The sequence below is a fragment of the Colobus angolensis genome, unplaced genomic scaffold (assembly GCF_000951035.1).
Source record: "Colobus angolensis palliatus isolate OR3802 unplaced genomic scaffold, Cang.pa_1.0 Scaffold48, whole genome shotgun sequence".
In the NCBI taxonomy this organism is placed as follows: domain Eukaryota; kingdom Metazoa; phylum Chordata; class Mammalia; order Primates; family Cercopithecidae; genus Colobus; species Colobus angolensis.
The window spans coordinates 10,574,044-10,590,858 of NW_012118265.1; the positions used below are offsets into that span (position 1 = coordinate 10,574,044).

Below are 16,815 nucleotides of genomic sequence, written 5' to 3' on the forward strand. Positions count from 1 at the left end.
CTGTACATTTATCTTAGAAATAGATTAATAACTGTTTATACCAACTACATGCTAACACATCTTACTGTCTTTTTAATTAATTAAGCTAAACATCCCATTGCCATGATGTATTAGATCAAGTTTATAATGTTACCATGTTATTCTTTGGACATTGTGAGTTTGTGTTACCATGTGGATAAAATGTCAGGCATCTTTTTCCTCATGTAAATTTTACTTTTCATGCTTATATACTTACAGTTTTAATTTTGATCCTAAGTTTTCATTCATTCATTATACCAAAAGTTAACTCATATTCTTCCGAATGACTTCTTACCAAAAACCACACACACAAAAAAAGAATTTAGCTTCCTTGATTTTTTTTCTCTCTTGCTCCCTTTCTCGCCATGTGATCTCTTTGCACATGCCCCCTTCCACTTTCTGCCATAAGTGGAAGAAACATGAGGCCCTCACTGGATGCAGCTATCCAATCTTGAATTTTTCAGTCACCAGAATCATAAGCAAAATAAACCTTTCTTTCTTTATAAATTACCCAGCCTCAGGTATTCTTTTATAGCAACACAAAATGGACTAAGACAGTAATATTTGACATTTTAAATTCGAACCTGTATTACTTTAAGTGAAAATTAAATTAATATTTTAGTTATGGTGTGATTAATATTTATGTTCATTGTAACAGTGGAACAATACAAAAGAATATAGAGGAAAAGTTCTGCCTCTCTTCAATATTCTTTACTTTTCCCCCCTGCCCATAAATTCCACTCTCCTCCCCAGGGTTTAGTTCCCAAGATTTGGTCTCTCTATATTTTTTCTGTACATTCATATAGCATATATAAGAGACATAGTTTCTTCTTCTACTCCTTTTTATTAAAAGTAAGTATATTTAAATGGTAACTTAAAAATAGTACATACATAGGAGAGAATACTTAAGGGATGTTTGTTTATATTTTTAGAATTTACGATGTAGGCATGCAGTTAAAAAGTCAACAAAATGAATTTCAGAAAGTAGAGAAACAACTGAGTCATTTGCAAGATGAGTTAAAAATTAAATATAGACAATCATACATCTTCAGGTAAGATTAAAGAACTGAAAATTATAAAGAGTGAAAAGATATGCTTAATACTAACTTTGTAAATAGCCAAACACATTTTAGTAATATGGTTTCTTTTCTTTTTTTGTTTTTGAGATGGAGTCTTGCTCTGTTACCTAGGCTGGAGTGCAGTGGCTTGTCCTCTCACTGCAAGCTCCACCTCCCGGGTTCACACCATTCTCCTGCCTCAGCCTCCCAAGTAGCTGGGACTACAGGTGCCTGCCACCACGCCCGGCTAATTTTTTGTATTTTTAGTAGAGATGGGGTTTCATCATGTTGGCCAGGATGGTCTTGATCTCCTGACCTCATGATCCACCTGCCTCAGCCTCCCAAAGTGCTGGGATTACAGGCGTGAGCCACCGCGCCTGGCCAGTAATATGGTTTCTATATCTGGTGTGATTGAGAAAAGTGAAACAGCATTACGTTTTCTTTTTTCTTTTTTAAACCATTATCTCAATGAATAGTGTTGCTAATTAAATTTAAATTAGGCGTATACCTTGTTCTATTAGTGCCTTGTTATTGTTCTTATTTTGTGGATGTCATTTAGAATGAAAGCACAGTTACAAATTCCCCTCTTCACCAATATTTCTTGGTGTAGTTGATCCTCTGAGTGATAGTCCAGTGACAAGAAAAGTAATAGAATAGGAAAACTTCCTAAATAATATTAACATAGTCCTTAAATTCAGAAATCTCTAGTGTAAAGCGTGTCAATTCTGCTTTTATATAATCTTTGGAGGGTTTATAATACATAACAATAAAATCCAGCATTCTAAAGAAACTAGAAAGTACATTTTCTTTCCTAAAAATTGAATTGAATATTTTGAGAATGTTTATGAGAAAGAATAATTCCTTTTTGAATTGAATAACTTTTAGCTCTTAGAAAAGGGAAGGCAATGAGTTAATTCAACCTGGCAAATGGCACAGGTTCTGGATGACTAAAAAAGTATGCTGGGTGAATGTTTTGAATGATAAGTTTTTGCTTTTTATCTAATAATTATTAGCAGGAATTTTCTGAAAAAAATTCTGTGGGCTAATAATTTTTAATTCATTATCTGATAATAACCTATTGAACATCTACCTTTTATAAATGCTTTGCACATAACTGATGCTCTATACATAATTTTTTAATGAATCCATGAATGAAATCTACTCAAAAAACAAGTGACCATTTTTATCATCAGAAATCACCTTGATCCTTTCCTAGAAATCTGATGTTGAACCAACAGGATAATGCCATCCAGGTGACCTCAACTTTTGTATTTTAATCAGGACTATCAGTATTCACTTTTGGCTTCTATAATAGCTTTGACTCATATCTGCTGTAGAAGGCTCATCTGATTTATCCACTAAAGCCTTCATGGATGGTAAGATTGACCTTTAAAGGCTGGATTGGGACTAGATCAAATAATTATTGCTGCTTCAGGATATTATGGGACAGATACACTTGATCCTAATTATTTTCATTTTTGCATGTTATCTTCAGTATTTTAAATTTTTGAAGAAACATAGACATATAAATAGAGTGTTATTTTTATTCTGTATTCTAATATTGTCATCATTTTGAGTTATACTTTTAACAGCTTATTTTGTTCACATGTTTTCATAGATCTGTGATTTTTGCTAATTTTTAGCTAAAAGATCACAAATTAGGAGTCTGGGATCTGACTTATATAAAAATAGTACATACTAAAAACAATTTTGGAAGTAACTAGTCAACTAGACACTTAGTACAAATTACAGTTTATAATAGATGAATAGAAATAATTATTGTTTTTATACTCTCACTGGTAGACATAATGCATTCCATAGAAAATGGCATACTGTTAAAAATAAAATCAAAAGAAATTTCTAGAGTTCAGTGACTTTTGTTGCATTAGTGGAAGCTGATTTTAAGCTAGATTATTGATTATTTTAAAAATATTAGACCATAAAACTTAGTGATTGCTCTGGATAAAGAAAAGGAGCTTATAATCTTCTCTCTTGAAGAGGTAAAGGATTCATGGGCCAAAACATGGGATGAAATAAAAAGAGGTAAGGGAAAGAAACATGAGCTTTCTACTCAGATATAATCATCTTTATTTATGGAGCCTAAAAGGAACTTTCAGTAGATCAGTGAACTATGTTTCGGGGTCCATTACTGTTTTTAAATTCTTCTCTCATTTGTTTAATTACAATTGGGCTTAATCACTAGCCTTCGGCAAAGTATTCTTTCATGTTCTGTGTTTTCCCTGACATCACTTTCAGCCTGTGTCTTGTAAGGGCTCAGCATATTAGTTGGCACATTGGTTGGCTCAGCACATCTGTTACTTAGAATAAAGTGTTTTTTGAAAATGCAAATTAATTATAGAAGGCCTATAAAGTAGCTATTAAAAACCTGAATGAAATATAGATATATTTCACCTCACAAAGTTCTGTTTAAGTTCAATATTCCAAATCAGACCATATTTGAAATATTCTATCAGTAGTTACTTTTAGAGGATTACTATTTTGAATCTTTTATAAATTATTTGAAATAAAGAGTATTTATCCTTTAATTTTTCTTATTTGTAAGGCTAGACCTTGTCATCTCTAGAATTTTCAATGTCAACTCCAAAAATTTCTCTTGCAGCTCTCTCACTTTCACTTCACTTCTTCAGTCTAATTAAGGATGCTAGTATTTTTTCTTATTTTCCCAAACATATTTTGGCTTTACTTTGTTTTCTATCCTTGATCTCAAGTTTATTACCCCATACCTTTTTAAAAACATACTCATTGAGATATAATTTGCACACCACAAAATTCACCTATCATAAGGAGGCAATTTAATTATTTTTAATAAACCTACAGAGTGGTGCCACCAAATATTAGCTGTTAGATTGGCAACCACATCCAATATTAGAACACTTGACTCATTCCAAAAAAGACCCTCCAGACCCTCCTGCCATCTTCAATCAATCTCTGTGCTCACCTCCAGCTCACCAGGCAACTAACCTTTCTCTTTCTATAGATTTACACTTTTCTGGACATTTCAGATATATAGAATCATACAATATGTGGTCTTTACATCTGGCTTTTACTAATTATGTTTTTGAGGTTCATTCATGTTGTGACACTTATCCATACTTTTGTTCCTTTTTATTGCTGAATAGTATTCCACTGTATGGATATACCACATTTTATTTATCCATTTACCAGCTGATGGATATTTGGATTGTTTCCACTTGTTGTTGCTTATGAATAATGCTGCTGTAAACATTCATATACAAGTCTTTGTGTGGACATGTTTTCAGTTCTTTGGAGTAGATACCTAAGTGTGGAATCACTAGGTCATATGATTAATCTATATTTAATTTTTTCTTTTTTTTGAGATGGAGTCTCGCTTTGTCGCCCAGGCTGGAGTTCAGTGGCACGATCTTGGCTCACTGCAACCTCCACCTCCCTGGTTAATGCCATTCTCCTGCTTCAGCCTCCCGAGTAGCTGGGACTACAGGTGCCTGCCACCAAGCCCAGCTAATTTTTTGTATTTTTAATAGAGATGGGGTTTCACTGTGTTAGCCAGGATGGTCTCAATCTCCTGACCTCGTGATCCACCTACCTCGGCCTCCCAAAAGTGCTGGAATTACAGGCATGAGCCACCATGCCCAGTCAATCGATATTTAATTTTTTTAACTGCCAACCTGTTTTCCAAAGAGGCTGCACATTTTACATTCCCACACCATGAATGAGGATTCTGGTTTCTCCATGTTTTTGTCAACACTTACTATTGTCTGTCTGTTTTGTTGTAGTCATTTTAGTGGGTGTAAAATAGTATCTCATTGTGGCTTTGATTTGTGTTTCCCAAATTACTAATGATATTGAGCATCTTTTCATTTGCTTGTTAATCATTTGTATATCTTATTAGTGAAACATCTACTCAAATATTTTGCCAATTTTTAATGGGTTTATTTTCTTGTGTGATTGTAAGAGTTCTTTCTATATTCTGGATATAAGTCCTTTATACGAAATATGATTTGCAAATATTTTCTCCCAGTGGCTTATCGTTTTGTTTTCTTAATAATGTCTTTTGAAAAGTTATTTTTGATGAAATATCATTTATCTGTTTTATAGATTGTGCTTTTGCTGATACATGTAAGAACTCTGTCTAAGCCTGTCACAAGGATTTTCTCCTGTATTTTTTTCTAAGAGTTTTATAGTTTTAGCTCTTCTTTAGATCTATGATCTATTTCAGCTAACTTTTGTGTCTGATATGAGGTAAGGATCTAAATTCATCCTATTTCACATGGATATTCAATTGTTCCAGCACTGTTTGTTAGAGGTCATTTTTTTTTTCCTTATGGAATTGCCTTGGCATCTTTGCCTAAAATAAATTCACCATAAATGTAAGGGATTATTTTTGGATTTTCTATTCTATTCCATTAATCTATGTCTTATGTCAGTGCCACACTCTCTTAAATACTATGGTTTTTAATAAATTTTAAAATCAAGAAATATAATTCCTCTAACTTCCTTTTTTGTTTTCAAAATTGTTTTTGCTATTCTGGGCCCTCCATAATGAATTTTAGGATCAGCTGGTAAATTTCTGTGAAGTAGCCTGCTGGGACTTTGATAGGTATAGTATTGAATCTATAGATCAATTTGGGGAGAATTTCTACCTTAACATTTTTGTATCTTTCGATTCATGAATGTGGTATGTTTTTCCATGGAGATCTTTAGCCCTCTCAAAAATATTTTGTTTTCTTTAACTTCTTTTATTACAATTTATTTCTAAGTGTTTTATTCTTTTTATGTTATTATGAATGGGACTGTTAATTTTATCTTGGGGATTGGTCATTGTTAATATACAGAAATAAAATTAATTTTTGCATATGTATTGTGTATCCAGTGACCTTGACGAATTTGTTTATTAATTCTAGTATTTGTGTGTGTGTGTGTGTGTGTGTGTGTGTGTGTGTGTGTGTGCCTTTGTCTTTAGGATTTTCTACATAGAGGAGTTTACCAACACTCCAAGTCCTTTTACCTCTACTTATTTAGTTGTATTTACCCTTAAATCCTTTGGCCTTCATACCTACTTCCAGGTTGTTAAACACTAAATCCTTAGTGAGGAATCCTCAATATTCTGCTTAGGCTCCTTGGTGCTATTCATCTCTTAGCAGCCGTTTTTCTTGCCTCTTATTTCACAGAGAAGGTTAAGGTTACCGGTAGAGGCAAATTTATTGTGAACCAGATGATGCTTAAGTTTCAGAGTCTCTCACTTAGGACTTCCTTCCAAGGTTCTGAGAAGGCTTCTGGTGAAAGCAAGATGATTGAGTTGTAATTTGGTTAAAAATTCTCTTTCTACTCAGGTTTTTCCTCTCTCTCACTTTAAAAAAAATAATTATTATTTTTTGTGATTCTTACTTCTGTTGTAAGTATACCATTGGAGTAGTCACAGGCATTTGGAGGATCTGAGTAAGGGAAACTTGACATAGGAGTACACCATTATAATTGCCATTTGGAAAGATAGTTTAGAATGCTTTAATGAAACAAGCAAGAAATTACATTAATTTGGATATATATAGGTTTTTTAAATTAAATAAAAGCATTTATAAGCAAATTAAGCAATAGAAATTATTGTGGCCTAAAGAAGCAAGCTGTAACAACTTCTTTGATTACATCAAAGCAAATTTATTAATAGAAAGAGATCATTTTTTAAAGTTCTTGGGTTATTTGATAATCTAATGTAAGGGAGTTCATTATTCAGATACATTGGAGAAAGATTTAAGTTTACACTGATTTTACAGATATGACTAACATCGTTGAATGTAACATACAAATCATAATACACTACTTCAGGCAGACCATCTAAGATAAATTGGCCCATGAGTTTCATTATTTCAAAGACAATTTAATCGCTTTCCAAGAAAACTTGAAATGACAAAATCTTATGTATGAGAAAAGTTTAATAAGGATTTCCCCAAATTTGACAATACTAAGAATTTATGTGGCATTACTGATCATCAAATTACTAATTACTAATTACCAAAGGCCTCCCAGATACAGTGGACTCTATTCAGCCCTTTTCTGCAGACTTAAACACTGATCACTACATTTTTCTTAAACTATTCGTGTCCCCTGGCTTTTCTGACATTATTCTTTTGGCTTATCTTCTGACTCACTGATGAGTTCCCCCTAGTCTCCTCTGAGGGATTCTTTTTAGTTTCAGTCCCTTAAATGTTTGTGTTGTCCAATGTGTTATCCCTAGCACTTCTCATTTTTCCATTTCTCCAACTGAGGAGGAATTTATTTTATTTACTCTTTCATTCAATATTTGTTGAAAACATATTATGCAGTAGGCACTGTGCTAGATGCTAGAGAGACTGTGATGAGCAAGAGAGATATAACCTCTGCCTTATACTCAGGGATACAAATATTGACAAATATACTCTCATGGCTTCAGTCGTCACCTTTTTGCTGCTCTCAAATCTGTGTCTGTATTTTATTTGATTATTAAGATAATTAAAACCATAATGAAATCACTGAGATGACAAAAATGTGATTACTTTGAGCTGTCGGATTTTATGAAGCAAATGCACTGGATCAGTCACTTTGAATTGGTTTACTTAATATTACCCCAGATTTTTCACTCCTATATAACCATGGTATGCGGGACAAATGCTGTATAAGACTTTAAGATTCTCATTTAGAATCTAAGACTAAATTGCTCTGACCTAATTTTCTCCACTAAATGCTTACTGTTGAATATAAAAGGATTAATAGAATAAATGTGTATGAAGGTAGTTAGCTGTCTTTCTTTGTAGTTAAAATAATGGCAAAATGGAAGTGAGTTAGAGTTACCATACACTTCAGTTTACCTGAGATATTCCTAGTTTGTGTATTGTTTCAGCATAATATGAATACCACCTTCTTCTGCTTTCAAAATTGTCTCCAATTAGACAGTAGATTATATAGTCACTCTAAAACTATTTTTGGAGAAGTTTATTATGCTTACTATTTTTTAAAATCCTATTTTTTTTTTACTTTGCAGTCAAAGATTGTCAGAGTACAAATATTTCTGGAATAAGACTCTTTCATTACTTACTTTTACTAAAAGGGAGCTCACCAGTATTAAAAATGAAGTGTATGATAATTACCAAAACTGGACTTCATTGAAAGGAGAAATTTTTCTACAAATTAAATCTATAAGTGAAACAGCCTTGACAGGTTTGTTACATATATTTAGAATATAATTGTCCCTTTTTGGTAAATGATACATCGTAAGTAATAAAATAATGGTATTTCATTTTATTTAATGGGAATTAGGATTAACTTTGTTATCACTTGGTAGAGTAGATGACCATTAAGATCTATTTAAACTCTGAAATTTAATTATTATAGGTTTATCTAAAATAAGCTGTGATACATCTATCTTGAACTGTGGCCAGAAGTCTGTTCATTACTGTTAAAAGTACTAATTTATGTTTTTAAAACTCCTCTTCTCTTAATGGGTGAGTAGCTCATACTAGGTCAGCCTTCTTATAGATAACAACTATAAATTCTAGAAAAATAGCTACCTAAAGACAATAAAGAGTGACCCAAACCAAACACATAATGGAGGGAGTATCAAAAATTGAAAGAAGGCATACTAAGTGAAAGATGCCAATTTGAAAGGGCTACATACTATATTATTCCAACTATATGAAGTTCTGGAAAAGACAAAACTATGGAACAGTAAAACAATCAGTGGTTGCCCGGAGTTCCTGGCAGAGGATAAATGAGAAGAGCAAAGAAGATTTTTAGGGCAGTGAAACTAATCTGTATAATACTACAATAGTGGAGACATGTCATTATACATTTGTCAAAGTTCATAGAATGTACAACACAAAGAATGAACCCTGATGTAAACTGTAAATTTTGGGTAGTAATAATAATGTTGATTCATCAATTGTAACAAGTACTACTCTCCTGAAGGGTGTCCATTGTGGGGGAGGTTTTGCATGTGTGGAGAGAGGGGGATATGGGAATTCTCCATACTTTCTGCTCAAATTTCCTGTGAACCTAAAACTGTTCTAAAAAATAGTCCATTAAAGGTTTTTTTTGTTTTGTTTTGTTTTTGTTTTTGTTTTTAATGTTGAAAGAAATGCATGGCAGTGAGTGAATTTTTTCTTTTTAAGGATATTGGACTGAGAGCAGGGTACAGTTTGCTCCATGCAAAGAAGCCAAAAATCTGATAGAAAGCTGTAGACTAGAGGATAGAGATCAAGGCAACCTCACTCTCTGAGAAGTAAAGGGATATCCCAAAGAAGTGAAAGCCAGAGAAACAGAGCTCAAATTTTACATATAAACTCTTTCCAAATCTCAGGCTTATCCCTGAAATACATGTGCTCAAGGAAGATGCTAAATAGTCCATCTAAAACTAAAGTAATTGATATTTTAGCCATCACCTACCCTATGGGAAACAGATTTAACACTTTAAGTTTAGCTAGATTAACTCCTTGTTAAAACGATACAAGAAAAAAATAAATACTCTTTGCAAGAATGTAAGAATCCAGAGTCTCTGTAACATAACACCCACAATGTTCAGTATACAATCCAAAATTACTCATATCCAAAAGAATAGAGACTGGTTGACTCAGATGATATAATTAGCTGGCCAGGATTTCAAATTAGCTATCATAACAGTGCTCAAGGATATAAAGGAAAATATGCTAGTAAGGAATAAAAAGAAAATCTGAGTAAGCAACTATTAAAAAGTGAGAAATTCAAGAATTGAAAAATATGGTGTCTGAAATGAAATTTCACTGGATGGACTTTTATAGCATATTGCATTTACAGAAAAAAGAATCAGTGAATTTTAAAATAAATCAATAGAAATTGTCCAATTTAAAGAGAGAGATAAACATTGAAAAAAACTGAATGGAACCCCAGCATCCTCAGGAAAGAATAAAATGCACCATAAGTGACAAATATGAGTAAATAAAAAAGACTCCTTTTCCTTTAAATTTTTTAAAACTCACCTGCTTATTTAAAAAAGCATATTATTTTGTGGTGCTTATAAAGTGTGTCAATGTAATATGACAACTAGAGTCTAAAGGATGGAGAGGTGGATAAATGGATTCATTTGGTTGTGCTATATTTGTATTTTATGTGACATGGTAGAATATTTAAACCAATAAATTAAGTAGTATAGTATAATTTCTAGAGCAACTACTAAAAAATACAGAAACATGTAGCTAAAAAGCTAATACATAATTTAAAAGATAACTCTTTAAAAAGTATTCAAACAATCCAAAAGATGGCATTTTAAACATCATCTAAGATTTATACAGTAATCAAATCAGTATAGTGCTGGCATATGGATCAACAAAGATGAATGGAACAAGATAGCCTGGTAAATGACCCTACTTATATAATCAATTGACTTTTGACAAAGACACCAAAACAATCCAATGAGAAAAAGAAAGTCTTTCAACAAATTGTGCTAGAACAACTGAATACCCATGTAGAAAAATATACCTCAACTTCTGCCTCACACCATACATCAGAATTAATTTAGGATAAATCATAACCTAAATGCAAAGGATAAAATTATAAAACTACTAGAAGAAACATAACAAAATATCTTCATCACTTGATGGTAAATGAAGATTTCATGGATAGGACATAGAAGTAAGAACTATAAAAAAATGAAAATTGGTGAATTAGACTTTATCATCATTAAAACATCTGTTCATCAGAAGCTATCCGTATGAAAATGAATAGTTAAATCACAGAGAAAATATTTACAAAATGTGTGACAAAGAACTGTTGTCCAAGTTACATAAAGAATGTCTACAAGTCAATAATAAAAGTATTCAATCAAAAATGACCAAAAGATCTGAACAGACACTTTACACAGGAAGATATGTAAATGGCTAATAAAGACACAAAAATGTTCTCAATATTATTAGCTCGTCTGATTGGCTAAAATGAAATGGTCTGATGGCAGCAGATGTTACTGAGGAAGTAGAGTACTGGAATCCTTGTACAAATTGGTGAGAATGTAAAATGCTACAGCCACTTAGAGAAAAGATCTGACAGTTTCTCATTAAACTAAATATACATTTATCCAAAGACCCTGAAATTCCACACTTTGGTATTTACCCAGGAAACATGAAAACATATGTCCACAAGATACTTATATGAGAATATTCAGCAACTTTATTCAAGCTTAATTCAAAATATCCTAAAACTGCAAAAAGCTCAGGAGCACATCAGTAGTAGAATGGGTTCTCTAAAAGAAAACAGTTGGATATATTCAGTAGAATATATAATGAACTGCAGATAATGTAGTAGCATGGATAATCCTCAAAAATATTATGCTACTTGAAAGTAGCCTTACACAAATAATACATATTGTATTATTTCATTTATACAATGTTGTAGAAACAGGCAAAACTAATCTACAGAGGGGAAAAAACAGAACAACAGAACAGTGGTTGCCATAGAGGACGGGATTGACTGGAAAAGCACAAAGGCACTTTCTTTGATGATAGTAATTCTTTATGTTTTGATAGAGATTTGCATTACACAGGTCGATGCATTTGCCAAAACTCATCTATTGGTGCACTTGAGATTTGTACATTTCTGTAGGTAAATTTACTCAAAAAGAAATATACCCAAATGTTGAACTCTATCTCTATGATGAAATGTTTAGGAGAGAAGTATATTTATGTCTGCAACTTACCTTGATATTCATAGGATGGATTGATGGATGTATAAAGTGTTTGATAGATATATAATACATGATAAAGCAAATATAGTAAAATATTAATTGTAGAATCTAAGTAGTGTGTATATTTGTGTCCAGTATACAATTATTTTAACTTCTCTATATGTTTTAAAACTTTCATAGTTAAATGTTGGGAAAAAATCATGTTAAACCATGAAAGTTTAATTTCACTTACTAACAATTTTGTTATATAATATGTGCCTTCAGAAATACATTTTTTATGATGACATGCTTTTAAATTTGAAATTTGAAATTTAATAATTAAATTTAGGCAAAGAGAGGAATATTGTAACAAACATGTAAAAAGTATGTCTATATTAGGCCAAGTGTGGTGGCTCATGCCTAGCACTATGGGAAACTGAGGCAAGTCAATAGCTTGAGCTCAAGAGTTTGAGATCAGCCTGGGCAACATGGCAAAGCCCTGTCTCTACTAAAAATACAAAAATTAGCTGGGTGTGGTGGTGCACACCTGTAACCCCAGCTACTTGTGAGGCTGAGGCATGAGAATTGCTTGAACCTGGGAAGTGGAGGTTGCAGTGAACATGTCACTGCACTCCAGCCTGGGTGACAGAGTGAGACTGTCTCAAAAAAAAAAGGGGGGGGGGATATCTACATTATTAAATGGAGCAAGCCAGGTGTGGCTCATGCCTGTAATCCCAGCACTTTGGGAGCCTGAGACAGGCAGATCACAAGGTCAGGAGATCGAGACCATCCTGGCTAACACGATGAAACCCTGTCTCTACTAAAAATACAAAAAATTAGCCAGGCATGGTGGTGGGTGCCTGTAGTCCCAGCTACTCAGGAGGCTGAGGCAGGAGAATGGCATGAACCTGGGAGGCAGAACTTACGGTGAAGAGATTGCGCCACTGCACTCCAGCCTGGGTGACAGAGCAAGACCTTGTCTCAAAAAAAAAGAAAAAAAATAAAAAAGGAACAGACACTGAGAGTGTGCTAGTCATATTCTTTGGACCTTTAGTGTTCTTCTGCTGACTTTTAACTTCCAGTATCTGCATATCTGTGCCAGAGGAATCTTGCTTCTGCCACAGTTAATAATATAGATATACTTTACATAATTGTATTTCATTTTGTAAATATACTATATATTATGCATCATTTCCATTATTTGAACATTCATATGTGTCTTTTTTTGGATATAATGTTTCTGTTCATTTTTGGGTAAATACCTAGGAGTGGAATGGCTGAATTGTATAGTAGGGTATATTCAACATTTTAAGAAACTACCCAAGACTTTTCCAAAGTGGTTGTTCCTTTCACATTTTTACCAGCAATGTATGAGAGCTCTAGTTGTTGCATATCTTTGCCAACACTTAGTATCATCAGCCTCTTTAATTTTATTCTTTGTAATGAGGTATTCATATAAAAGATATGAATGTACGTGTAAAATAGTCGTCTTAGTAATTTTCTCATTTTTGAGTGTCTTGTCACATCTTCTAGAATACTTACCTCATATCAATAATTGTGAATTCAATCATGCTAGACTTGGAGAGACATCAACTCTAATGTTTTTGTTTTTATTTGTGTTGCATTATTAATATTTTCTGTAATCCATATTTTCTTTTTCAGGAAACTTTTAAGGCAACTATCCATTTTAGGACTGTTAATTAAACCACATAGCTGGGAACAGTTATATCAGTTATATAGTGCAGTGTATCACAATCTTAGAAAAATAACAAAAAAAAAGGAGACACTGACGCCCCCTCTGTGTAGAGGAACAACCCTCCTCCCTCAGAAAGCTTCACTCACTTTATTCTCCCTGCATGTGACCTGTGGCTATGACTGTGCAATATGTGAAAAGAGGGAGGCCCTTCAGATTCATGCAGGGGAATTGACTAAGGGTCTCCCAAACAAGTAGCTGTCTCTTCTTGTAATTGAAAGTCTCACTTCAAATGCCACCTCCTCAAAAACATCTTTGCTGACTGCCCTAGTTAAAGTTGTCTTCCTTTATAGTCCTTCTCTATCCTTATTTTCTCTTTCATTTTTAATAATATTTACTACTACCAGAAATATTCATTTATTGATTTATGTGTTTACTGCCAGTCTCCTCCTACTGGTTGTAATCTCAGCGAAAACAGGAATTTTGATTGTTTTCCTGAATGCTATATTACTAGTGTTTTAAGAGAATTGAACCTGTCACATAGTAGGTGCTCAGTGAACTTTGTGAAATTGAAGTGGAAGTTAAAGTACACCCACATTTGCATAGTCAGATTCCTGATAATATTTATATTAGGTTTTGGAACCTCTGAGTATTCTCTAAGATTTCTTAGTAATGCTTACATATTCTGTAATCTGGAAGGGGAGGAAAGGCTTCATTTATTAGCTACACTTGCCTGAAAACCAAGAGCAAATTTAATGTAGGCTATTATCAGTAGTACAATTTCAAATTGGATTTTAAAAATCAGTTTGAAAGATTTTTATTGAATTTACAAGAGGAAAATATAAACACTTAGTAATTAGTTTTTCCCAAATTCAAAAGGATATAAGAATTGTTGCAATCATAAACATAAAACAACCTCAATATAAAAACATAGAAAATACAGAAAAGAGGCAAAAAAGAAGAAGAATTGACATAAATCATCTGTAATATGACACAGAGATAACTGCTGTTAACATTTTGATATAGAGCTTTCTAAACTCTTTTCTGTGCATATATATATATAATTAAAATATATCATGAAAATATAGTCATGCCAATTAACTAGGTTGACAGTATTTTATTATAGGCATGTATTTTATTTAACTAATTTTCTATTCCTGGACATTTAGTTTGGTCATAGTTTTGCTATTGTAAATAAGGCTTCACTGAACATCTTTATACATGCATATTTATTATTTTATCCTGTTTTTTTCTTTACCATAGTGAATTCCTAGAAGTGGAAGTGCAGAATCAAAGTATATGCCCATTTTGCTTTTCATCTGCAAGTGTTACATTTCATATTTTATTGAACATGAAGAAATAGGAGTTAGTTTTCAACCCTTGACTTTTACATTTACCATTATAGTATACCACTTTTGCCTCAGAAGCTGAAGGACCTTGTTTAGAAGTTACACAATGGTGATGACAGAAGCTGTAAGGTGAAAATGCACACACGAGGAAAGTATATTCAATTCCCAAGCACGAGCTTGGTGAACACAACAGATGGGGCGTGTCAAACTGAAGCTATATTATTAAAAGAGCTTTTTTCACCTTTTAAAAAACTTTCTTCTTAGTGCTATCAGAACAGTCAAATTTCCAGGGCATGGATGTACAAACATGTGCAAATATGTGTAAAACTTGAAAGGTGCTGATGCTTGCCTTTTTACAGTTTCTATGATCAGTTTGAACACATTTTAAATTTAACAGCAATCCTAGTAACTACATAAACATGCCAATTTTGTAGCATAAAATTTTAAGCAAATAATCCGTATCTTAAGTATAGAAAAAATAAATTGAATGTAATGTTTTTAAAGGATAATTCTAGTAAAACTTGAGGAACTACCCCACTTACATGAAAAGATGACCAGGAGCCTAAGAAGCAGGCAGACCTTTGCTTTCTCATGGGTTAGCCACCAACCACATGGGGCTATTGAGCACTTGAAATGTGGATATAGCCTTTTGTTGAAATAACATTTTGGATATGTGGAATGAAATAAAATACACTATTAAAATTAATTTTCATGTTTCTTCTTATATTTTTAATATGGCTACTGGAAATTTAAAATTACATGTGTGGTTTGCATTATATATATTTCTATTGGATATGTCTAGTGTGGATGAACAGTGAAATGAACATTTTAACATACAAAACTTTGTAAATGTTATAATTTATTTGAAATTCACAAAAATTATTAGGACGATGGGAATTATAGCTGAAGAACACTTTAGCAGTCACTCTTAATCCTAACCTGTTAATGTTTTTTTCTGGTTGTCTTTATTATTTAATTCATCTTTTACTTAAATTTGTTAAACAAACACTATTCAGAGTCAGGAATGTTAGAACTCTTGGCAGAAATCAGGAAAAATTTGGAGGGGAGCGTAGGATCCTTGATGGCATTGCCCTTGTACAGACTTACCACCAGGTCTGGAGAAGGGCACACAAGCCAATATGTCTGCGCTCAACTGTGCTGGCCTATGTGCTGCGGCTTGAATTCTTAATACATAAAGATATATAGGCATCCTAAGAGCAGGTCTCTAGAGTCAGCCAAAGTTTATATCCTGACTCTGCCACTTAACAAAAAACTGGGACTTCAGTGTCCTCATCTATACAATGAGAACGCACATACATACACACACACATCCCATATGCTTAGCAGAATAAGGAAGCAAGATATGTTAGCTATAACTATTCTTTTTTATTCTAAAGTCCATGTTTTTCCTATCATATTCGTTTCTCATTTCTGTTGCCGAATGGTTCATTGTAATGGGTTTATAGCTTTTCTCCTAAATAAAGTAACAAAAAGGGTTTTCACATGTAGTTTTTTAAAAATCTACATAATTAGACCAGAAAAATATACTCAACTGATTTTTCATAAGGACACACAGGCAATTCAGTGGAGGAAGAATAGCCTTTTCAACAAATCATACTGGAACAATTGAATATCCTTAAGTAAAGAAAAAGAGAGCCTTGTCCTAAAGTGCGTACTTTTTACAAAAACTAACTCAGTGGATTAACCACAGACTTAAATAGAAAATATGAAACTTTCAGGGAAAAAAAAAATCTTTGGGGCCTAGGATTAGGCAAAGAGTTCTTAAACTTGAACTAAAATCATGATACCTAAAAGGGAAAATTGATAAATTGGATCTCAGTAAAATTGAAGAACTTTTACAGAGTGTAGTAGCACATGCCTGTAGTCCCAGCTACTCAGGAAGCTGAGGTGGGAGGATTGCTTAATCCCAGGAGTTTGAGGCTGCCATGCTCTATGATCATACCTGTGAGCAGCCACTGCACTCCAGTGTGGACAACATTGCAAGACCCTGTCCTAAAAAAAAAAAAAAAAAAAAAT

At 33.0% G+C, this 16,815-nt stretch overlaps 1 protein-coding gene across 4 annotated transcripts in view; it reads left to right on the forward strand.

Moving 5' to 3' along the window:
* The window catches only part of LEKR1 (leucine, glutamate and lysine rich 1), a 214,379-nt gene that overhangs the window by 86,919 nt on the left and 110,645 nt on the right, over positions 1–16,815 (forward strand). For 2 of the 4 annotated variants that reach the window (XM_011959017.1, XM_011959018.1), the window contains exons 4-5: positions 951–1,070; positions 8,092–8,267. In XM_011959017.1, the coding sequence (XP_011814407.1) occupies positions 951–1,070; positions 8,092–8,267 (296 nt within the window). Of the gene's footprint in view, positions 1–950; positions 1,071–5,174; positions 5,938–8,091; positions 8,268–16,815 lie in introns of those variants that run through there. The other 2 variants (XM_011959020.1, XM_011959019.1) reach the window with 2 other exon arrangements.